General features: G+C 40.3%; 1 protein-coding gene across 3 annotated transcripts; it reads left to right on the top strand.

The window, feature by feature from the left end:
- The first annotated feature begins 341 nt into the window (after positions 1-341).
- Positions 342-24,595, top strand: eeig1b (estrogen-induced osteoclastogenesis regulator 1b). Of its 3 annotated transcripts, XM_026297596.1 has the most exons (13): positions 2,626-2,699; positions 2,983-3,285; positions 3,519-3,793; positions 16,222-16,342; positions 16,465-16,494; positions 18,181-18,297; positions 18,370-18,416; positions 18,601-18,761; positions 19,159-19,260; positions 20,230-20,440; positions 20,999-21,120; positions 21,211-21,280; positions 21,370-24,595. In XM_026297596.1, exons 3-13 carry the CDS (start codon positions 3,621-3,623, stop codon positions 21,413-21,415), a joined length of 1,200 nt encoding a protein of 399 aa, XP_026153381.1. In that variant the 5' UTR covers positions 2,626-2,699; positions 2,983-3,285; positions 3,519-3,620; the 3' UTR covers positions 21,416-24,595. The 3 variants fall into 3 exon arrangements, with proteins under 3 accessions (XP_026153382.1, XP_026153381.1, XP_026153380.1); XM_026297595.2 differs by having other exon boundaries at positions 2,668-3,285; XM_026297597.1 differs by lacking the exons at positions 2,626-2,699; positions 2,983-3,285; positions 3,519-3,793 and adding an exon at positions 342-418.
- Positions 24,596-25,319: the final 724 nt, after the last annotated feature.

Here is a 25,319-nt window from a genome sequence, read left to right as displayed (position 1 = left end):
GTGTGTAACTGCCTCTTGTCTGCAATGGACATAAAGGAGTCCATGCACAGGCTTCAGAGAACAATAAAAAAGCGTTGCCTTACAGAGAGAATTAAATACCGAATTTTACTTATGTTTTATGCAGCAGGGGAAGGTTGCAGTGAAAGTGTTGATTTTGACTTTTTACAGTCTGTCACTAATTGGCAGTGAGTTTATCTTTTTTAACATGGATATGATATTTAAATTATGTTCTTAAGGCAAAGATGCTGAAGGTCATCACCCTGATGTGGTCTAAAAAACAGTCTTGTTTTTAAGACTGGAGTCAGCTGGAGTCTTCAGTTAGTGTGCACTGTGACTAAAGACCTCAATAAATTTGGAAGAAAAATCAACAGCCAGTGTTTTCCCTACAGACTGCATCACTACTAACCAACCAGAAGAGGTCAGTGTGTGTAAACAAGTTTCTTCACTGGAGTGTGAGCAAGGTGCATTTAAGAATGAAAATTGTGATCAAATCTGTGTTCTTTGGGAAATACAGTATATGTTTTTAATTTAGAACTTTTTTTACTTTAACTGTCATACACTTTTTTTCTTGCCAACACTAATAATACAGCTAACAACTACAGACATCCCTGTTACTTAACAGAATTAAAAATCTTAGTTTGAGGTATATTACTGTAAAACTAGAGTGGACAACCTTGTTGATGTAAAAACAAAGCAGTGACAAACAGTGACTCTTTCAAACATTATTGATTAATTAAATTCAATTCTATTTTATTTTTATAGCACCAAATCATAATATAATCATCTCAAGGCACTTTACAAAAAACCCAACAAATCCCCTATGAGCAGCACTTGGTGACAGTGGAGAGGAAAAACTCCCTTTAACGGAAGAACAAACCTCCAGCAGAACCAGGCTCAGTTTGGGCGGCCATCTGCCTCGACCGGTTGGGGTGAGTGGATAGAGCAGAGAGAAAAGAACAGCAACAATAAACAACAAATAGACACTGCAGGTTGGTGGGACCAGTAACTGCACATCAGCGATATACAGCTCCAGGACCAGGGACACCTGCAGAAGGTACAGAGAGAGGGAGAGAGCACAAAGTTAGTGACATGACAGTGTTAGTGTACATTTTGCCTGTATTTTTCACAGGAGTGAAAACCACATCTAAATAGAAAATGAATATTGGACTTGTGTTCACCAGACCACCAAACTATGACTCCAAATAAATGCTGATGTTGCTTTTTATCTGCTGGCTGAGTACTGACTAATTCATTTAACAACTTTATATAAGTGGTAGTGTCAGTTATGTCATTTTTAGCTTGTGATGAAGTTCTGCTTTCAGGTAGCCAGAAACTATCAATTATAGCAGCTCTGATAAGCAGCATTCAGCTAATGGCTCTGACATAGAATACTTATTTTTGATGCTTTGGTACCAGCAGATTAGAAAATTAGATTGCAATGAACAATCTGGCTTCAGATGTTCCACTATGTTTAGCAGCTGGTCTAACAACCGGAAAGATTATTTAAATTGGTTTACAGTTGGGCAGAGCTACAGAGTTGATGATGGTCATAATTATTTGTAGGTTTGTATTTGCCAGGGAGCTCTCTGACATTACATCATTGTCAATATATTCATTAGCAGCTTTATGCAGAGACTAGACTCCTGAACAGTGGCAGCAGCAGCGTCTGTATCTGCAAGTGGTACTGTTGTGCTCCAAGCAATGAATGGTACTGGAAGAAGTGTTCTCCAATAGCTTCTGTAGAGACAACATTATGCATAGAAAATATAATCTCACTGTCAAGCAGGTGGATAATCTGAATGCACATAGTTGGTAGCAGTTACCTTGAGGGACTAGAAACAGGGAAGGGTCTTCTGTCAGCAGGCATAACATCTCGAATCTCTCCAACATGCAGCCACTGACTTTCCCAATATGTGAATGTGTTCCACTAACATTATGATCCACATTATCTTCTTGCATCTCAGGAAATAAAGTGTGGTGGCTGCAAAGCTTGGTACTGTTGATGACAAACTAAGTTCTGAACATGGTCTGACAACTGGTAGCATGGAATTACTGTACCAGATAACAAGCTCATGAGCAACTGCACTAATAAAAAAAAAAAAATTATTGAGAAATGGGTGAAAGTAATTGGCATGTCTCTGTCACATGTGATTATTATTATTAACAGACAGTTACAGAATGAACCTGGTCATACTAGACTATGAGGCAGTTTAAGGGTTCTTCCACTGAATAACTTAGTAGACATTGTAGCATTTACCCTACTAATATTATAATACTGAAAATAGTCCTTCACTAAACTGCCAAACATAGTAACTAATGTGTAGTCACAGTGTTATGATTTAGGTTGTGGGTCAAAGCAGATGTTTGGGCATTCAGTAATTAAACTCCATTTCTTTCCATGACATGTCATATTCTGTGTAAGATTGTTGCTGTTGATTTCTGTGCTTTTCTTTGTGGCGCTGACATTTTCTCTGATGTGCTTGTTGTGGTCATCTTATTTTTTTGCTCGTTTGTGTTTTACGGTGGCTGGGAAACTATAAAGTGACTCGGTATCACCAGCCACTGCTATGGAGTGTGTGCTTTTGTTCTACGACCTTTGTTCACACCTTGTTGCTTGGGGACACACATGACTAGATCTGTCAGCTGGCACATCTGGGAAGTGGTGGTACCCACCGATTTTAGGAAAAGTAACAGTAACGGTGAGCTTGGTCATTATTTATATTACTTGAAAAAACAGCATTTGTTTTTTATAATAAGGAATTCACTTTTGTACATTTAAAAATGACATAGGTTTGCTTTAAACTCATTTGACATACTACTACTACTAGTAATAATAATAATGATGATGATGATGATGATGATTATATTAATAACAACAAAAATGGTAGTAGTAGTAGTAGTGTTTAATTTTAGTTTTTCGCTCGGGAGTGCTCCTCTTCCTCGCACACCTGTGCTCAGACTTTGTGGACGGTCCCTGACTAGCTCCGTGAGATCTGAGACGTTCAGGGAGCCGATCTGAGTCTTGTTCAGCTCCACTAAAGAGGAAAAAGTCAAGGAAGAGTTAGTGCATTGGCCCCGAGAACCTGCCAAGTACCAGGACTCCAGCTGTTTGCAGCGGTCCACAGCTGTACTCTTGTACCCAGTATGAGGAGCAGCCGACCACGGAACGGCACGGTTTGGTGGACGTGTATGTGGTACGGAGTGCTAGTAGTTGGTCGCTGAGCGGCTTGGGTGTTTGCGTGGCAGCTGTCTGCACAGAGCGAGTCTGCATATCTTAGAGAAAAGGCAAGTAACCATCCGAGTTTTTAAAAGAAGAGTGTAAACGTATTTTCAAATATTCAGTTGATTACACAGTCACTGCAGCGACTAATATTTCTGAGATACTGCCATACATTTGTAATGTGGAGTAGAATAATACACGGACCTCATCGTTTCTGCTGTCATTACAGGAAAGATCATGCAATTGCAAATGAAACCGAGCTAGTATTGTTGAATAACAGCCTTTTTTTCAATTCCAGGGCTGAACATCACCTCAGAAATGACTAACCTTAACAAAAAGAAGGCTTAAAGCCAAATACAGTAGATTTTTTCTGTTTCCACGGATTGGTGTTCATCATACCATGAGCACACTCCAGCAGCTGGGCACAATGTCTTTTTTATTGAAAAAGAAGAAGTTCAAGTTTCAAGTGCATTTCAAGTTGGAGGAGCTTACAGCAGTGCCTTTTGTGAATGGAGTGCTGTTTTGTAAGATCCGGCTGATTGATGGTGGGGACTTTGCCATCTTGTCATCCAGGTATTTATAACAACATGTCACTTCCTTGTTGGAACCCAGTAAAACACCTATACACCTATATTGTGTACAATCCACACTTAATGTATTTACAAGCAAAAAGTCAATGACCTTCTTTTCCATTTCAGTAGTTGAGTAAATGCAGTTTTCTACAAATAGAGACGAGGTGTAGTCCTGCCATGCAGGAGTGGACAACACACCCTTGTTTGGTGTTAGACACCGGAGAAAGTGCATTTGATACTGTCAGGTGGAAAACCTATGGAACAGCAGTGGATTATGTGTTATTTTACCCTCCTCATACTTTGTGTAGTTTCTCACTTTCACCCTGCTGTCCATTCATGCTGGGCACCAGCATTAACACAGCCCTCACATACTCCGGGAGTATGCTGAGGGTAAGTGGTTTGCTCAAGGACTCCTAGGCAAAGCTGGTGAGGGAGTTGGGAGCAAAATGTACCCACTGCTGCTAAGATTCCAAGTGGCATCCTTTGAGTCTCAGAAACTCAAAGTCCCAAACATTGTCTCATAATGTCTGTTCAAAAGTACAGAAACATACAGGAACTTTTAACTGCATTAGGAAGTTGGTACATTACTTAGACTGAGTGGGGACAATATGTAGCAATACTGAATGTATCTCTGTTCCACAAAGGAAGAAATGTTGAACTAACCCTTTAATTATTAACAGTTACCCAACCTTTATCTTCTGCCATTGGTGTATGCACCTTACTGGCATGACTTCAATAAAACATAACCTAATAGCATCTGTGGCTGAATATGAGTAAGCTCTGGGGAGGTGCCATAGCAGGCCTCAAGGTTCAAAGGATCAGACAAGCCTTTAGGATTTTGCATGTTTTAACCCATTTAGGGCATTCCACATCACACTCTGTCTCACACTTTCTGTACATTTGTCATTTTAACTTTTTTCTCTACACTTAGGTCAATCTTAGCTTCATTTTCATGAGAGTTTACGAATAGTTCAATATTTAAGGAGATATGCTAATTTTCTTTCTTTCTGAAACTGAAGATCAATAGCCATGTCATAACTGTGTGGAGCAGTTACCAGGATGTGGTTAGCCAAGCATTGCATAAAGATTGGGGGCGACATCTAGAGTGTCCAAAGCTTAAATACACCTGTCAGAGCAGCTCAGAAGCTTCTAAATTAACATTCAAAGGAAAACAGTAGAAATGGAAATTTGTGGCCTTAGGGCAAGTTCTGTATTCTATTTCTTCACAGTTTATTCACCTATCCAATGCATTCTTGGGAGCAGATTTGATATATTAAGTTTCAAGTCAGTGCATGTTGATGTTCATGCAGTAGTGAATGTTTGCTTTGTAATGAACCGTGCAATGCAGTGTAATGGAATGGTAACAATGTACCCAGCTGAAGGTGAGACAAACAAAATAAGAAACAGATAAGGCAACAACGCAAGTAATTAGCTGCAGGGACATTTTTTTGAACAATACCAATGGAAATATAAAGTGTAGATAACTGTGGTGATTTTGCCTGGTGTTTGGTTTGGCATTTGAACTGAGAACTTAAGAGCTGCTCAGGAGCTAGCTGTACTCACAGTGTAGCTCTAGAAAAGGGAAGTCTGGCCATTCTGATCTGCTGCTCATTCTCCTGTTTGCTCTGACTGGAATGAATCTTCTTTTTAGTTCACTATTTAATGCCAGGCGTATTTACACCTTCTGAAAGCCAACGCTTTAAATTCTATAAAGATGCCCCATAAATGTCTTGCTATGGTTAACCTATACATGCTCCAGATGTGTTTCAGGGTTAATAAAGGATGTGGCTTATAAGCCTCTATATTTAGATTACCCTTCCAGTTTTCAAAACTGTAAATCTCATTAGATTCTCATAGAACTACCTCATTGCACTATTATCACAACTTTGTTAAAACCTTCTTTCTTAAAGCATGAAAGTAGCACTCCACATAAATTGCAGTAGGCATGACATGCCATATTAAAAATGTCTCATCTTGCTCCTGCATAGAGGACAGCAGCAATATCATCTTTGATTCATAGTAATCTAAAAAACAGCATTCATGCTACTCAGTCTATTTTTCTCTTTTCTTTTCTTCCAAACACTCAAATTTAACCAAAACAGGCCAAATAAAATGATTGGAATCGTTCCCAAGTCCCAAGATTGATAGTTGTGGGTTTAAATAAATAATAGCCATTGGATGGTAAGTCTTTAAATTTGTTACAAATATTTATCTCCCTCTCAAAATGAATCATAATGACTAGCTTTAATTCTAGCAGCATTGAGCCTGGTTCACACTGACACATTCACACCTAAGGGATATTTAGGGTCACCAATCAACCTAATGCATTTGGACTGTGGAAGGAAGCCAGAGTACCCAGAGAGAACCCATGCAGACACTGGGAGAACATACAAACTCCACACAGAAAGGTATGCTTCAAGCCAGATCAGAACCCAGAACCTTTTTGCCATGAAGCAGCAGTGCCAACTACCGCACTACTGGGTAGAACATAGTGAATGTTATACCATTAATCCTTAATCGCAGGAAAGCAGTGTCTTTGTAAGCCTCGTAGCATGCCTCCTAATGAATGAATTCATAGACGTCTCTATTCAGAGGGATGGGATCCTAGGGTTACTAGTATACCTGGAACACATCCGTTATCAGATTGTGACAGACATCACACCTGTCTGACATTTTCACTCTCCCTGTACGCCTCTGCAGATTTCCAATAACCAATCCTGGTAGTGCAATACATTGCAGCATGTCACCTATGTTATCTCAGTAAACAAAGTGCAGAATTAGCCTTTTCAGAACTTCTCAAAGCACATTTAGACAAGATTAGTATATCTCCATGTGGGTATCTAGGAAGAAATACTTCTTAATACCATTGATTCATAAATTTGAATTTCATGTTATTCAGTTAATCTCAGTAATAAACTACTGGCACTAGTGGGAGTATCTAAGTACATTAAGTGCATGTAAGTACATTTTGAGGTGCTCACATTTCTACTCTATTCTACTTTATTCTTCTATTTCACTCCATTTTAGAAGGAAATATTGTACTTTGTAGCAAAGATTCACAACAAAAACATGTAGTACAAAGGTATCTACCAGGAATGTGCAGTTGCATGCTAAAAGATGGTGTGTTTGTATGTTGAGTGAGATGTGTTGCTACATTACCTGCATTCAAATGAATGGTTGATCTGAATGCAACCGTACCCCACTCCATATATATGTCAGTTATAATTACAGTTTACTTGAGAGCTTAAATACTGTTGTAAGAAAAATGTCATTACTGAAAGCATGATGCATTTTTATAGATGCATGAATGAATGAATGCATGAATGAAAAACTTTATCATTCTCATTGTGTTTTTTATAAGCCACCATTTGTTCAAAATTTACCTTCCATCGAACCTCAGGCATTCACCTGCTAACTCAAGTATTTTCTGCATGCGTGCATGCACAGACATAGAGACACATACATACTGTACATACACTAGCTGTCAAGTAACAGGAGATTTTAAGTGTGGATGTCTTCGCGTGTATCCGTATGTTCTTGCTTGTGTGAGTCTATGTGCATTAGGCTCACACAAGCCACCCACACACATTTGACACACAGTGACACATTTTGAGTGCATTAGGCTCACACACAAAATTAAGACAGTGACCAGTGGACGACAGAGCTTTCCAAATGGGAGTTTTTGTATATAGTACACCTCAGCACAAGTGAGTATTTACTACAGTGTACCACAGAAGATCTAAAACCATATCAGATATTCTTTCTTTAGATTGACATGGTTTCATATTTAAAGAAACACATTTGTCAGTGAGATTCAGGAGTTTCTTGTTGATGGCTAACAACTGTTACAGGTTCAAAGTGCAATATTTAGAGCAGTCCATTAGCAGAAATGGAATATAGCATTCCGAAATATACTGTGAGTGTGTAAACACCAAGAAATACCAACCGTTGCATTTACATAATCCTAGAATGAGCCTTTTAAATCTTCATAGGGAGCAGGTCTCCATGTTTCTGCAGTAGTCCAGAATAGACAAACCAAACACTGGCTGTATTTTGAAAACTCAACAGTTGATGCCACTCAATCTTTCACATTTTACACGCTGCACCTTGAATGTCAGAAGTCTTTAGAAAGATTATTTAGTCATATTCTATTGAATAATTGTGGTTATCTAAATGCAGAGGGTTGTGTCAGGAAGGGCATCCGATGTAAAATTTAAGCCAAATCAAACATGCGAATCACAAATATGACTTCCATACCAGATCGGTCGCGGCCCAGGTTAACAATGACCGCCACTGGTGCTGTTGACCTACAGGGTGCCAGTGGAAATTGGACTACTGTTGGTCGAAGAAGGAGAGGAGGAAGGCGTGTTCATAGGCAAAGAGAGAAGAGGAAGGGCAGGAGTGTAGGACTTAGAGTAGGGACTTTGAATGTAGGGACTTTGTCAGGGAAAACTAGAGAGTTGGCTGATATGATGGAGAGAAGAAAGGTGGATATGTTGTGTGTTCAGGAGACCAAGTGGAAAGGTAGCAAGGCCTATAGATTAGGAGCAGGGTTCAAGCTGTTTTATTATGGTGTGGATGGAAAGAGGAATGTTGAATGTTGTCAGTGGTTACGCCCCACAGGTAGGATGTGAGTTAGAAGAGAAGGAGAAATTCTGGAGGGAGATGGATGAGGTGATTCAGGGTATCCCTAGTGGTGAGAGAGTGGTGATTGGGGTAGACTTCAACCTGTTGGTGAGGGAAACAGAGGTGACGAGGAAGTGATGGGTAAGTTTGGTATGCAGGACAGGAATGCAGAAGGACAGATGGTGGTAGACCTCGCAAAAAGGATGGAAATGGCTGTAGTGAACACATTTTTCCAGAAAAGGGAGGAGCATAGGGTGACATATAAGAGTGATTACATCTTGTGCAGATGTTCAATTCAATTCAATTCAATTCAATTCAATTTTATTTGTATAGCGCCAAATCACAATACAAATCATCTCAAGGCACTTTACAAAAACTAAAACTAAAAACCCAACAATTCCCTTATGAGCAAGCACTTGGCGACAGTGGAGAGGAAAAAACTCCCTTTAACGGAAGAAAAAAACCTCCAGCAGAACCGGGCTCAGTTTGGGCGGCCATCTGCCTCGACCGGTTGGGGTGAGTGGATAGAGCAGAGAGAAAAGAACAGCAACAATAAACAACAAATAGACACTGCAAGTTGGTGGGGCCAGTAACTGCACATCAGCGATAAACAGCTCCAGGACCAGGGACACCTGCAGAAGGTACAGAGAGAGAGAGAGAGGGAGGGAGAGAGCACAAACTAGGGGAGAGAGAGAGCACAAGATTAGTAACATTCAATGGTGGAATATACATGAGGTGGGAGAGGGGGGGGGGGCTCAGTGCACCGATGGTCCTCGGGCAGTCTAGGCCTATAGTAGCATAACTAACTAAGGGATGGTTCAGGGTTGCCTGAAGCCAGCCCTAACTATATGCTTTGTCAAAGAGGAAGGTTTTAAGTCTAGCCTTAAAAGTACAGAGAGTGTCTGCCTCCTGAACCCAGGCTGAGAGCTGGTTCCACAGGAGAGGAGCTTGATAGCTAAAGGCTCTGCCTCCCATTCTGCTTTTGAGAACTCTGGGAACCACAAGTAGGCCTGCACTCTGAGAGCGAAGTGGTCTATTGGGATAATATGGTACTATGAGGTCTTTAAGGTATGAAGGAGCTTGATTATGAAGGGATTTGTATGTGAGAAGAAGGATTTTAAATTCTATTCTATATTTTACAGGGAGCCAATGAAGAGAAGCCAATATAGGAGAAATATGATCTCTCTTGCTAGTTCCTGTCAGGACTCTGGCTGCAGCATTCTGGATTAATTGGAGGCTTTTTATTAAGATATTAGGACATCCAGATAGTAATGAGTTACAGTAATCTAGCCTTGAGGAAACAAACGCATGGACTAGTTTTTCTGCATCATTTTGAGACAGGATGTTCCTAATTTTGGAAATGTTGCGCAGGTGAAAGAATGCAGTTCTAGAAATTTGTTTTATGTGTGAGTTAAAGGACATGTCCTGGTCAAAAATAACTCCAAGGTTTTTTACAGTAGTGCTGGAGGCCAGGGCTATGCCATCTAGAGTAGCTATAATTTTAGAAAAGTTATTTCTGAGATTTTTAGGCCCAAATATAATGACTTCTGTTTTCTCAGAGTTTAAAAGTAAAAAGTTACTGGTCATCCAAGCCTTTATGTCAGTTAGACAGGCTTGAAGTCTGGTTAACTGGTTTGTGTTAACAGGTTTAATAGATAGATATAACTGAGTGTCATCCGCATAGCAGTGGTAATGTTTCAACCTGAAAGAGATCAGTGACTGCAAAGTAGTGGTTGGGGAGAGTGTAGCCAACAGCATAGGATGGTGGTGTGTAGGATGACTCTGGTGGTGAGAAAGATGAAGAGGACAAGGGCAGAGCAGAGGACCAAGTGGTGGAAGTTGAAAAGGGAAGAGTGTTGTGTGCCTTTCAGGGAGGAGCTGAAACAGGCTCTGGGAGGTCAGGAGGTTCTTCCAGATGACTGGACAGCTACAGCTAAAGTGATCAGGGAGACAGGTAGGAGGGTACTTGGTGTGTCATCTGGAAAGAGGAAAGCAGATAAGGAGACTTGGTGGTGGAATGAGGAAGTTCAGGAGTGTGTTAAGAGGAAAAGGTTAGCTAAGAAGAAGTGGGACACTGAGAGGACAGAAGAGAACAGGCAGGAGTACAGGGAGATGCAGCGTAAGGTGAAGGTAGAGATGGCAAAGGCCAAACAAAGGGCGTATTAGGATCTGTATGATTGGTTGGACACTAAGGAGGGAGAAGTGGATTTGTACAGGTTGGCGAGGCAGAGAGACAGAGATGGGAAGGATGTGCAGCAGGTTAGGGTGATCAAGGACAGGGATGGAAATGTGTTGACAGATGCCACAAGTGTGTTGGAAAAATGGAAGGAATACTTTGAAGAGTTGATGAATGAGGAAAATGTTAGAGAGCACAGAGTAGAAGAGGTGACTATTGTGGACCAGGAAGTAGCAAAGATCAGTAAGGATGAAGTGAGGAAGGCTTTGAATAGGATGAAGAGTGGAAAGGCTGTTGATCCTGACGACATACCTGTGGAGGTATGGAAGTGTTTAGGAGAGGTGGCAGTAGAGTTTTCGACTGGGCTACTTAACAAGATCTTGGAGAGTGAGAGGATACCTGAGGAATGGAGGAGAAGTGTACTGGTGCCCATCTTTAAGAACAAGGGAGACGCGCAGAGTTGTGGAAACTAGAGAGGAATAAAGCTGATGAGTCACACAATGAAGTTATGGGAAAGAGTAGTGGAGGCTAGGCTGAGGTCAGAAGTGAGCATTTGTGAGCAGCAGTATGGTTTCATACCAAGAAAGAGTACCACAGATGCAATATTTGCTTTGAGAATGCTGATGGAGAAGTACAGAGAAGGCCAGAAGGAGCTGCATTGTGTCCTTGTAGATTTGGAAAAAGCGTATGACAGGGTGCTGAGAGAGGAGCTGTGGTTTTGTATGAGGAAGTCTGGAGTGGAAGAGAAGTATGTTCGAGTGGTGCAGGACATGTATGAGAGCTGTAAGACAGTGGTGAGGTGTGCTGTCGGGGTGACAGAGGAGTTCAAGGTGGAGGTCAGACTGCACCAAGGATCGGCTTTGAACCCTTTCATTTGCTGTGGTGATGGACAGGCTGACAGATGAGGTTAGACAGGAATCTCCATGGACCATGATGTTTGCAGATGACATTGTCATCTGTAGTGAGAACAGGGAGCAGGTGGAGGAAAATCTAGAGAGGTGGAGGTTTGCTCTGGAAAGGAGAGGAATGAAGATTAGCCGCAGTAAAACAGAGTACATGTGTGTAAATGAGAGGGACTCAAGTAGAACTGTGAGGTTACAGGGAGTAGGGTCAACAGTCCAGAGCAACGGAGAGTGTGGAAAAGAAGTGAAGAGACGTGCAAGCAGGTTGGAACGGGTGGAGGAAAGTGTCAGGTGTGATGTGTGACAAAAGACTGTCAGCAAGAATGAAAGGAAAGGTGGACAAGACAGTGGTGAGACCAGCAATGTTGTCTGGTTTAGAGACTGGCACTGAGAAAAAGACAGGAGGCAGAGCTGGAGGTAGCAGAGCTGAAGATGTTGAGGTTCTCTCTGGGAGTGACGAGGATGGATAGGATCAGGAATGAGTACAATAGAGGGACAGCTCATGTTGGGTGTTTTGGAGAAAAAGCCAGGAAAGCCAGATTGAGATGGTTTGGACATGTTCAGAGGAGGGACAGTGAATACATTGGTAAAAGGATGCTGAGGTTAGAGCTGCCAGGAAGGAGGCCTAGAGGAAGACCAAAGAGGAGGTTCTTGGATGTAGTGAAGGAGGACATGAGGATAGTTGATGTGGGTGAGGAGGATACAGAGGATAGAGTTGAATGGAGGCAGATGATTCGCTGTGGCGACCCCTGAAGGGAGCAGCCGAAAGGAAAAGAAGATCTAAGTAAACCAGACATCTGTCAGAAATTAGAAATGTGGAGGTTTTATCAAGTAAGTTTGAGATAGGCCCATAGGTTCAAATCAAAACATTGAAATAAAGTCAAAGGATTTTTTGGTTCTGCAGTTGTTTTCTCACTTTTTAATCTCTATTAATGTAGGTGCCATAAGATGAGTATCTCAGATGTTACAGCAAGGTATCCACTCATTGCAGTGTAACGTCTGATCCTCAGCTAATTTTGCCCACATCTTGAAGTGTCCTGGGTCAAGACACTGGACCTCCAGCTGCTCCCAGTGGTTGTGCTAGCAATTGCAAAGCATTAGATAAGGTTTCAAACATATTAGACTTAATATAGACATAATTTGACATGTTTTTTAAGTACAGTCAGTTTTGGATTTTCAGAGTTGACTTTTCTGGATCCTCATTTTTCACAATGGTCAGAGGCCTATGAGCACTGCATATTTTTAGTAACATTTCTTTTACTTCTCCATATTTCTCCAAAGACAGGGCTTAGGCATCAGTATAAAAAATGGGATTTACTATACTTCTCAGGAGACAAATGAGAGACAGCTGTAAGCAGTACAGCTTTCCTCCAGGTGCTGTTCCCCTGAAGAAACAAAGCAGTCAAAGCCAACCATGTAGACATGGTTGGTCTTAACAGTTGTACTTCAAAAGCTGTCCAAACATGTTTGCTAGATGTTCCTTCCTGTAAGAGCTGTAAACATCCAATCTGTGGCTGTAACCTTCCTTACATTAATACATGAAATTTATAGAAATGTTAGCTTTCCAGAATATTTTCCACATTCTAGTTCAAGTTTTTCACAGAAGTGTTAGGATTTGGGGAACTAGAAATAATTACCTGCAGAGCTGGGAAATGTGCAGCCATGCTGTGATTAATTTGTCTCACGAAATACCGAAGCTTCACAGCAAATGATTTCTTGTGTTCATCCATTTTAGGCTTTTGTTCAACTATGGCCTGTGAGATAAAACTCACAGGCAGCATACATGAAGTTTGTGTGACCAAAAAGCTGTGTTAAGGCAAAAAGCGCTGCTTGTATCTACTTGCTCTACAGTGGTGTGTTTGAGATCGCAGTTAGTTTGGGCTGTAATGAGAAAAGTGGCAGAACCTGTTTGGGAGCTGCCAGCCTCCAGGCCTGTTGTTTTCAGAGTGGTAAACCTCAGGTCACTCTTTAAAAAAGGGGAATTTTTGGCTGATAAATTTCATGTTGAAGTGAATGTTGGAAGAGAATGCCTGGTATAACTACAACATAACATTAATTATATAAAAGGAGAAGTAAAAGTAAAATCCATGTAACATTCCTGAGAATCCTTGTCACTGTCACGGCAACAATGCTGCTTAAAATTACAGAGAACAAGAATGAGATATGACAATGGACTGGAAGAGGAAAAGCAGAGACATGCTAAAATATCCTAATTCAGTAATGACATGCTCTTACTTGCAACAGTTTATATTCTTTACAGAATAGACTCATATGCTTTTTGTATTTCTGCTTATTAATTAATGTTATAGAGACAAACAGAATTAGAATCCATGTTTTCAGTAGCTTTAACACTGGTTAAAAGTACAAGAAGCTCATAGTGCCAGTGTCTTCTTGAGCTCAGTTTTGGTGAACAGGATTGTTACAGCTATGTTCTCTGAGCAAGATTTCCTGTCATGGGGTCACTATAGTAATATAATTGTTTTCTGATTATGTCAGTGGACATGCACTAGATTAAGGTATACTCACAGTTCACATTTTTTACATTTGTAGAAACTTTGTGTGCATTCCTGTTACCATTCAGACAAGATATAATTCACCAGTTAGAGCAGTTGTATAGCTTATAGAGGTTTATGGCTATTGGTTTGGTTATTATAAAACCTATGTATTACTAAGCTTTGAGGGTAGCAGCATCACTAAAAAACACAGCTGTCAGTCAGGTTACCTGGAAAAGAAAACAAAGGTGAACAGTCAAATCATTACCCAAACACGTGTGTCATAAACATCCATTATCTCATGTTTTAACGCTGACTTGTCATGTAAGCAACTTTTTGGACAGGGTTTCCATGGTTTTACCTCCAAATCTAGCTATACTAATCTGGCAAAACTTTAACAATAGATAACAACAGATGAAATAACTTGTCAAAATTAGATTACATTATGTAAAAGGGGTCTTTTATTGTAATGATCTAAAAAAAATTGATTCAAACTGCAGATCCCTTTGTTTGATGGCACTTTGAAGCCTCTTTTACAGTAGCTCATTGTTCTCGGTTTTCTAGCCTGAAAACTCCACCCTGATCAACTGTACATTTATTTCCAGAAGCCAGCTGTGTTGAAATAAACCTCACCGTATATTACCTGTCCATCACCAAACAGCATACAGACTGAATCAGCAACTAGCTGTGTAACATTACTAGAGGCAGGTATCTATGTTGTTCCCTTTGAATGTCCTACATTTTGCCATTCCTTTCTAAAGAACAAGCATGTTACTGTTGTCAGTAAAGTCAGCACCTGCGTGAAAAACAGAGAGTTGGGCAATTCTTCTGTAATCTAGAGGTTGAGTCATGGCAACTGTTTCAGTTTTTTGGTTGAAACTTTTCACCACTCATCCAAGTAACTTCATCAAATCCTCAAAGGACCACATCAAATGTCTTCCAGGGAGGACACACTCTTGGTGAATCAGAGGGGTCAAATGAGTCTACCATTAGATCGTAATGACCGTCACCTGAGCTCACTTCTTTTGTTCACCTATTCAGGCCAGGTGTGAGTGTGGGTCTAACGACTCTCACCTGATTTACATAGCTCACCTAATGAGCCTATGGGACTAGGGGTGGAGTGAAACCAACCTGTGAGATAAATTGGAGGTTACAGTCCAGCTTTTTCTCAGACTGATGAAGCCACTTGGATGATTGGTGAAATGTTTCGACTTAAAAAACTGAAAGTCCAGTTGCCAGGACTCAACTCAGACATTCTTCTGTAATGTTTCCTCTGACATGAGTAGGTAAAGGACAGATAATATCAGAGTTAACCAGCCAAGTTGGAACATGCTCAGAACACAGCCTGTGTCTGTTTTGTGTAGAGAACTTAGTAAACCCAATTTTATTAGTTTTCTCATAACACTGCTGTGATATCTGCTGGAATAGCCTACTCTGCCTATTTATTCATTAGCTTATTGAGAAAAAAGACCATGGAGACATTGTTTCACTCCAGGGCCTCCTAAATTCCACAAATTAATAATATTGCAATCTTTTGGGGCTTTCGTTTTCCATCTAAAGTAGTCTCTGCTCTCCTTCACATTCATGGAACAGTTTCTGGTTCAGTGTCTCCCACAAGGAAACTTGTACAGTTGTAGTAGTTGTGCTGTTTGAGGAAGGAGTGGTATCAGGCCTCTCCCTGCCTAGATAACCCATAGGCTACCTCCACTTTCACATCCTTCCACTGCAGATATGCTGTAAATCACTGTCATGTGATACTGGATGCTAGTTACTCCCACAATCGCCATTCATTCTCACTCTCAGACTGTGATGCTGTGACTTGCAGTGATGCCCTGACATATATGGAGGATTATAGGCTTTTATTGTGCCATTGTTGCTGTTCTTTTCTCTCTCCTCTATCCACTCACCCAACCAGTCAAGGCAGATGGCTGCCCAAACTGAGCCTGGTTCTGCTGGAGGTTTTTTCTTATGTTAAAGGGAGTTTTTCCTCTCCACTGTCACCAAGTGCTTGATCATAAGGGATTTGTTGGGGTTATTGTGAAGTGCCTTGAGATGATTTGTATTGTAATTTGGTGCTATACAAATAAAATTGAATTGAATTGAATAGAGAGGTTACACACTACAAAGTGTGTTTTACAATACACTGAATGCTAAAAAATATTTGTTCTCCAGATTCTCTAGGCTGATGTGTGTGTGTGTGTGTGTGTGTGTGTGTGTGTGTGTGTGTGTGTAGGGAGGAGGTGCAGCAAAACTGTGTTCGATGGAAGATGAAGTTCTCTTTTGTGTGTAAAATGAGTGCTAATCCAGTCACTGGAGTATTGGACCCCTGCATCTGCAGAGTCTCTGTACGCAAGGTACATTAAAAAAGCCAGAATCCATTTCTCCATTTTTATTCATTTATTTAATGTAAAGGCAATCCAGTACTAATAGACTATTACAGTTGGCAGATTAACAGTTTTTTGCCATCTACTTTTAGGAGCTCAAAGGAGGAAAGGCCTTCTCAAAGGTAAGTATATTTTCTGATTATGAGATTAGTATAAGTATATTTTCTGATTATGAGATTAGAAACTATTTTGGTACATAAGGTACATCAAAACTAATGTTTAACCCAGTGTAGCTAAATTTGACCTGTGAGTTCATAAAGTTAATGTTTAAGAGCCTTGAACAGTGTCAGTGATGGTAGAAGTTAAATACTGTACCAACCATGTCAAGATCACAGGGCTTTGTTATGGGAGCACAGTCAGATGGTAATTATGGTGTGTTAGCTCTAGTGTGCAGCTGAACTTGAAGCACCTGTCTTGTAGTTTAAAGTATGGACTGTACATGGACTGTATGACAAATTGTTGGAATATTATCAAGTCACACTCTGATTACACAGATCATTTTATTTTTACAGGTTAAACATTAGGGTTTGTCCATGTTGGCTGATATCTGTTTGTACTATCTTCTATAATTAAAAAATAACTAATAGATGGAAATGGAAATAGTGGAAATTGGTATTATGTTAATTTTACACATTTTACAGCCATAATGTTGGGTAACCAGACTGAAACCAGACTAAAGCTTTGTTATAGCGGCCCCTAAAGGCTGCAACATACATTATACTCAACAATATGAAAAAGGTGGCCTGTAAAGTTTTCCTAATGTTTGTTTTCCTCCTTTGGAAATATACCCTCGGCTAAAACTAATGCAGTCTAATATAACAAGCCTGCAAATGTTGAAAATGTTTCAGAGAGGTGCTGATCCAACTGTAAGGTAATTTTGGAGGATGTTTGTGTTGCTGTTGAACTGAATTGTAATATACTTTGTCTGATAGTGTGTCCACCCCATTTAAATCAGTGAAGGTAGGCTAAATAATAAAAACACCTCTATCTAATGCACCACGAGTACAATGGTGTTGCAGAGAATTGCAGAGCAATTCTGTGAGCATATAAATAAAACCACCAAAACATGGTCACATTCAATCAATTCCAGTTAGTTCAGTTGCTTGTACCAATAAACAGTGAACCAAGATGATATGTTTTACTTACATTTTACCCATATTTCATGGAAACATGCTTGTAAATGTTTGTCATTCTTTATGCCAGTGCCACAGGAGTTGGGTGGTCCAGATGGAACCTGTATTTGTTTCCGTGTAAGGTCTACTATTTATATAGAGCAGACAAACAACTAATTCATGGCCAGTCTGTACATAATCAAGCTAATCACTGTAAATTCCATCTTACATAAGAACCTGTCATGCTCCTGCTAAAGCCTGTACCAATGGCAAAGTGAATAGGCACGGCCTACCTATCAAAATGCCTAACCTCACTGCCCAGCAGCAGCTTTGCAGTGGTACGTTGAGTGACATTTTCAGCCTCACTTAGACACAATAGTACCAGTAACTGTGGCCTCTTAAGTGGGAAGGTGTGCTGACTGGGCAACAAAATCATGAATAAAGAGGTTATCAAAGGTTTTTGACTTGTAGTTGCTGTCACTCTGTTTCCCTTTATTCACTTTCTTGGTCCTGTGGGGCTGATTGAGTGTGATATATGGAATTCAGAGGAAGAAGGATCTTTCCTGCTGATTCAGATCTATGAAGGAAACAAACTAAAAAGAACTGAACCAGACTTGATGCAGACCTGTTTTTTAATGAGTATTTAACTGTCTTTCACTTTCTGTTCTTTTCTCACCTGTGTCTGTCTGTCTGCAGCTGGGTTTTGCTGATCTCAACATTGCAGAGTTTGCTGGATCAGGCTCCACAGTTCGTTGCTGCATCCTGGAGGGTTATGACACCAAAAACACTCGACAGGACAATTCTATCCTCAAGGCAGGGCAAACACACAAACTGAACTGAACTGATCATCACTAAGGTATAGTAATACATCTGTGTTTTTTATAGGTAACTATTGGGATGACTCTTTTGTCTGGAGATCCTTGCTTTAAAACGTAAGTTCCTCTTTGTGTTTTCAAGGTCTGGCAGACAATTGAGACACCTGCACCTCCCCATTGTTCTATAGCCACAGGCTTTGAACACACAGCAAATATCAGTATATGATCAGAGTACAATGTCAGTGTTCCAGGACTGTGGTGACTTTTGGAATAGTCACTGGGTTTTGTGCCTGTGTTTCAGCCCTCCCAGCACGGCCAAATCTGTCTCCACTGGGGACAAGGACCCCAGCCTGCAGCTGGACTGTAAGGGAGAGAGCACTGATGCCACAGTGCAGCCACTAGAGGGCATTATGGAAGAACATTGCGCCTTTAAACCACGTCAGTCATCACAGCGTAGCTCAGGTACCTGCTGTTCCATTATTGTTCTGTGTATCTTCTAAGCCAGTAGAAGTGAGAAGTAATTCCACTTTATTATTGCTTGGGTCAACTCAAATGAGAGCCACAAGCATTTCACTCAGTGTAGCCTTGTGGATTACAACAGTGGAGCACTGTGGCACAGAATTACATATACTTACATACAGGATACATGTATTGTTGGACAATTAAACAGACAATAATAGGTTATAACAGGAGAATAATTAATTTATTTAATATTATGTCTATTAGAACGTTGCTGAGAGTGGTGAAATTATACATATGGTGCAAGCAACATGTCACAAACTTTTTGTGTAAACTGTGTCAGAGCTCCTGTCAATCAGTTTTTGTCTTTTCCTGCATTTACTGTGTGGTGTGACTGCAGGGCTGCCCGAGGAGGGAGGGAGTTTGTCCAGCCCAAATGAGGTCTTTCACACTGGTCATGCCCGCAGCTCCAGCTATGCCAGCCAGCACAGCAAGATATCAGGTTGGACAGCTTTCCTTCCTCACATTGCCCTCAGGCTCAGACATGGTTACTTCCTCATGCTGGGACCAGAGAGCTACTTTGATAGGACTATTTCTTCAGCCTGGGAATGTTGTGATTAGAGCATAAGACCATTGTGGGGGAGCTGGCCTAGTCCAGGTTGGGTTTTGCGGTGCTTGTGTGGTCTCCGATGGTTTTCAGTGTGCATGTCATGGGTCTGGTTCTTGACGTGGGTGTGCCTCAACCCTCTGAGCTATCTTGAGCCCCAGGGTGTCCCTTGGGGTCTTCCACACACGTGTGCCTGGATTCCCCCTGGAGCTTGGCCTGGGTTCCCGGCTGCTCGGTGGAGCTGCGGTTGTTCTGTATCTTTGGTGCTTCGACTGCCAGTTCTTTACGATGGGTGTAGCTGTGGTTTTTCACCTGAGCCTGCTGTTGCACTAGGTGCTAGATTCTTGCGTGAACAACACATATTGTCATAAACACACTCAGGGTGACTAACTTTAGCTTTTCTTATTTTTAACTGCATGAGGGACTCACTCCCACTGAGACACTGCTGTTCCTGCGTATAGCTCTGGTGCTTTGGTTTTGCTTGTTATCCTTTGCCTGTAGATGCATTGTACATTGGGTGTGCACGTGCACACACACACACATACATACAGCAACATATAGAAATTAATGTGACATATGACAGTTGTGTCTTTAGGTTTCTGTATAACATATCTGTAATTGTTTTTGTATTGTATTGTCTATATTGTTCTGTATTGTCCCTCCCCCTTTCCCCATCCCTATCCTGTCCCTCTCTGAGTATATCAGACTCTACAAGGCATTCAGATCTACCATTCCGAGCTGTGAAACAGGACAGGTTAAAAAAAAAAAAACAGTAAATATTTCACCTGGACATGGAAGAAGTTTTGTTTTTGCAAATAGTATCAGCAATTTCCTCTTTCCCCTTCCCTTCCTTCTGTCCTTCAGGCTATAGCACAGGTAACTCTCGTTGCTCTAGCCTGACAGACCTCAGTCACCACAGGAACACCTCCTCCAGCAGCAGCGCCTCCTGCGGGATCACCCACTCCACTCAGCCTCCTCCCTCCACCCCCACTGAGTCTCACAGACAAGCATCTACCAAACCAGAGAGGCCTCCTCCGCCTTCTGCAGCAGCCCTCATGTCCAACAGGTCCTCCAGGTAGACACACACACACTCCTGCATGCTTTCCAATTCACTCATCCTGATATCATTGTGAGGCAGGTCTGGACTCCATGGCACGGAGGAAACTCTAGGGTTGACTCTCCAGCATATTTAAACTTACGTGTTTGGAATTTTCTAGGAATTCGTCCCACTCCATGAATAGGTGTGTGTTTGTGTGAGATATTCTACAGAGGGGCCCCAGGTTGGATATGATCTAATGCAAAAACAACAATGGGACAACTTCAGTGTATGTTAAAAATTGGATTGAAAGAGACATACATAAATGAGTTAAAATTCCCATGATTCTTATATGAACTTAATCAAACTGAGATTGGTGAGAACAGTTTGTCAGTTGTGGTTGTGTTTGCCATAAATACCACAGTTGGTCTTTTCATGGGAGTGATTGACACTAAGGAAACCAGACTTTCACCAGACCTCAATATGGTATTTGGCTGTATGAAGCAGTGTCTTTATATGCCTTTATTTCTTGAAGAGTGTTGCTGTATTTCAGATATGAATCTCCACTTAAATGTTCCTTGTGTTGCCCAACAACAGGAGGAAGAAGGACACAGTGGAGCGTCAGCCCAGCTGTGTGGATGACACCCGCATTGATGCGGATGACATTGTGGAGAAAATTGTTCAGAGCCAGAACTTTTCTGACATCAGCAACAATGAAGGTTAGACAGATTTCAGTTTTTGGGGATTTAGTTTTAGCAGAACATTCTCACTCGAGTATTTACTTTTCTGGATTTCTTGTTTTCTTTTAGACAGCAACTTGAGGCTGTTTGTTAGCAAAGATGGGACTACTGCCCTCAGTGGAACGCAGCTCACCAGCAGGTACTATACATATCTCATTTACTGTGCATTTTTACTAGCCAGTTTCTTTTAACCAAATAGTTGTGTGTTTCTGTGTTTTTTTCCCCCAGAGGAACACCTGGTATTTTTGAGCCAGTGGTTATTGAGACTCACTGAGAGACTGTTCATCTCCACACAATACTGTGACATCTGATTGTCTGTGACTGTGTGCAAGTATGTGCATACTTTTCTTGAATGCACAGTGATTGATAAGAGACCACTATAATATAGATATTAAGACTTTCTAGTGCATTTAGTCAGGGTAAAGATATGTAAGATGCAATTACTGTACTTTCTCGAATGGTAGATGGGGCTATGTTTGAAGAAAAAGACAGGCCTTTTTCTAACTTGACTGAAAATATTGTTCCTCTTCTTTGAAAACTAAAATTTGCAGTTCCTGTTGTTTGCTGTTAATGTAGATTCAACATGTCCTCTGTCTGTTTTACATTAAAACACAGTCAACATTAAAACAACAGTCCAGGCAAAATAGTTCCTCTCCTTTGCTTGGAAGTGTTGTTTCATTACAGCAGCACAACATCAGACAGAATTCATGTATAGTATAAATCTTTTTGATAACCTTTTAGGCGTAAACTTTTTATATTTGTGGTCAGGAATTCAATTTATTCTCTAATCACGCATAATTTATGTGCACAAATTTGCAGTTCCTTAATTACTGTAGGGTTAGCTGCTTCCTAGTTGTTTCATGAGAGCATATAGTGTTCACATTATCAGACTAGCTGCTGTGTTTTGATATTGAGATGCCCACAAATACTGAAATCATTCCGTCATATTAATATTTTGTGGCATTACATTAATTTCATTGGTCCTTATCCCTTGAGAATTTACAGTAAAGCACTAATCATTTCCGTTACATTGGGTGTGTGTCAAACCTGTCTCCAAAACAGTAGGATGATGGAGTCAGTAGCTTTCTACAGTGGTCCCTAGAAAATATGCAAAATAGTTCATAAAAAACATTTCAAGGAGATTTGTTGCTGATAGAGCTTAGATCCATAACCGCTCACTGACTCCAGTTTACTACACAAGGATACACCATGCACTGGTCTGAATCACACTCACTAAAACTTTGAGCAATGTTAAATTACTTGAACAGTAACCTGAAAACCCAGCATACTGTAGGACTTGTAGTGCAACACTGAAGTAATGGTGCATTCAGGAGGAAATTATCAGCTCTTTAAGTTTACCACCAGGAAGTGATACCTGATCAGCCAGCAGACGTATGTACCAGTGGTAAAGTCAGACCATAAACCACAGTGTATACATAATGACCAACCAGAAACCTTTCTGTGCTTTGTCTGTTTACTTATACCTCACAACAGCCTTTTCACTAGTCCAGTTGATGGAGTGCATCATCTTTGACAGTTGTTCAAATCAGCTTGGGATTTTAACACAAACTAGATTTTAAAGCTTTATGTTTTGTTTTGCACATGTAATCTCTAAGGAGGATTCTTTAAAACCACTAACAGGAAATAGAAATGGCACGCTTGTCTAAAATGACACGTTCTGTTTTTAAATTTAGTTTTCATTCCAGTGCTCTTGTTACAGGACAAATGTACTTTGGTGAATCAGCTGCGCTTATGGCTCTTTCAAAGCCTGCATTCATATGCCTTGCATAACCATCCATTCTCAGCACTTACTCACTCTGACCTGCTCCTGTAAACTAACCACGAATTTGAGTTTGATGTCTGAACCACTTGCTATTCACTAGGAATTTTTCAAACTTTGGGCACATTTACTTAAATTCTTCTTGGCACAACTCTACATGTATATTAAATTTTCACATAAATAACTCCAAATGCTGGTATTTATGAATTGGTGAGGCATTGAAAACATCTGATAGACCACTTAGTGACAATCAGTTGTCTACTGCTGAATGAAATGTTTATTAAAGGCTGTCAACCAAATACATCTGCCCACTATTACAGAGTGCGGCTCAGCATAATGGACAAAACTAGATAACAATGTCCCTTTTGCTTGCCCTGCCTACGTTCTGGCTTTAAATGGCATCATTTTGCAAAAAAAAAAAAAATCTTAACTCATTGCACTTTGTAGTTTTAGGCTGTTTTTGTTTTGTGAGCAAATAGTATACTGTAGGACTGTAACTCATAGTGGATTAATAAAAATAATCCATATCATAGCTGAATGGCTTGTGGAAACTGTGTCCCTTTGGTTTACAGAGCTAACAGTGATGCTGTGGGCTGGGTGTTGGCTGTAGTGAGGTCAGTCCCACAGCTGCAGCACCACAAAGCTCCTGTTGTGCCAGGACTGACAAAATACAATAGATGATCACCACCATGGCACTCATGTGCTTGTGTGTCTCCAGTATGGGTCTGTTAAAGTGTTTGTTGATACTATACTATATATATGAATGTACCACTATATGCGTGCAGGCCATGCATGTTTGACTGAGAGATGTATAAATGAAAGACGTATATCCATGGCAGACGTACAGCCATGGCAGACTTTTCCCTTGCCATGCACACTAAGGCACAAAGGCTAGGGATGTGTGCACAGTACAGTTCCAAAAAAAAGTGTCAATCCCACCAATCCCCAACAGTCATTTCCATACCTTTAAACAAACGTGCAATTCTCATTGTCTTTTCCAATAGCAGTATCTTCATGGTTATAAATGTAGTTCTCTACAGTATCTGTGTGCATGGGGTCAATCCCTGTGGAAATGGAACGCAGGGTTCCACTAAAAGAACTTTGGTTACAGATGTGAGCCTTCAATCAATTTTCCTTTAATGTTCAGACTAGCAGGCTGGTCTACACATTTGTATGTGAAAGCTATTATTGTGCAGTGAGATGAGACTGAAAGCCTAAAGGGTGTGCTTATTAGAGAATTCACACAGTAAAGGAAACTGTAGTGTTGATTATTAGCTATTGTATTTTTGGTGTAAAAGTACTTTGTAGTTGTGTAACCTGTGACATTGATATATTATAACAATGCTTTGCATGTGTGGAAAGGGATTTTTCTTTGGTAATAATCAAACAAAAAATAAAAATATTCATAATTCTGTAGCTTATTAAAGTCAAATTTGATTAGAGGCATTTTTTATCTGATTAGTTGAATTATTATAACTGTGTGCATATGTAGCATATTTTATTTTTTTCTGTGAATGGTAAAAACAAGGTAAAAGGTAAAAACCTTTTTGCTGAGAAATACATGTAAAAATTCACCTCTGGAGATTGAGATGATCTGTTGTAGTAATGCCTGTTTGTAAACAATACCAGATTTGCAGACTAATAAAAATAAAACCCTGGAATCATCAGTCTAAATTTGATATTTTATTATTTTTGTGGATTTGTTTGTTTTTTTTTTCCTCATAATCACATGGCTGGTGCCAATACAGCATAAATGAATCTTCCCAAACACAATCATATAAATAATATGATACGATCATATTATGTATCTTATCAGTATCTTATATATAGCATATAAATGATAAGATACTGAGTTTATTAAGCAAATTAAGCAAAACAAAAATACATTGCAGGATGATTTGTCTATTGCTGTGTACTAAATGTAGTGGGAGTAGAATTACTCGATTTTAAAAACAAAAAAACTTAGAGCAGATGCACTGTACAACACGTTAACACATTAATGATATCATAAAGGACAAGATACATTTTCTTGTTAATACGTTGAATGCAGTTGCAAAGAGATGGTGTTGATGTGCATTTTTGCTGGGTGCCAGCTCTTGCTGACAGTCTGGCGAAGGAGGTAATTGAAGAGAAAGGAAATGGAAATGTAGCAGAAAAAGAGGGAAGAGGATCATAAAGGAAGGGGGTTTTACCAAACACAAAAATAGTAATAAGCCACAAAGAAAAGAATATAAGAGAGGAGATAATTATAACAAGACTTACAGTGGGGCATACAGGTTTGAATGATGTATATATTGATGAAAAAGACTACTGACAGGTGTGTGGGCATGTGGTGCAAAGGAGAAGGGGGAACACATTATAATACATTGTGCAGCGTTTGCTGAGAGAGGCTGAAGCA

This window comes from Mastacembelus armatus, chromosome 12, assembly GCF_900324485.2.
Source record: "Mastacembelus armatus chromosome 12, fMasArm1.2, whole genome shotgun sequence".
In the NCBI taxonomy this organism is placed as follows: domain Eukaryota; kingdom Metazoa; phylum Chordata; class Actinopteri; order Synbranchiformes; family Mastacembelidae; genus Mastacembelus; species Mastacembelus armatus.
Note: the sequence above shows the minus strand (reverse complement) of the source record. Positions and strands in the feature narration are given on the sequence as shown.

Bases quoted from the DNA above. Each gene is read 5' to 3' on its own strand.
- eeig1b (XM_026297596.1), top strand. From the start codon at position 3,621: ATGAGCACACTCCAGCAGCTGGGCACAATGTCTTTTTTATTGAAAAAG. The intron at 18,417-18,600 runs GTAAGTTCCTCT...CCTGTGTTTCAG, and splicing joins GGAGATCCTTGCTTTAAAAC to CCCTCCCAGCACGGCCAAAT. The intron at 18,762-19,158 runs GTACCTGCTGTT...GTGTGACTGCAG, and splicing joins GTCATCACAGCGTAGCTCAG to GGCTGCCCGAGGAGGGAGGG.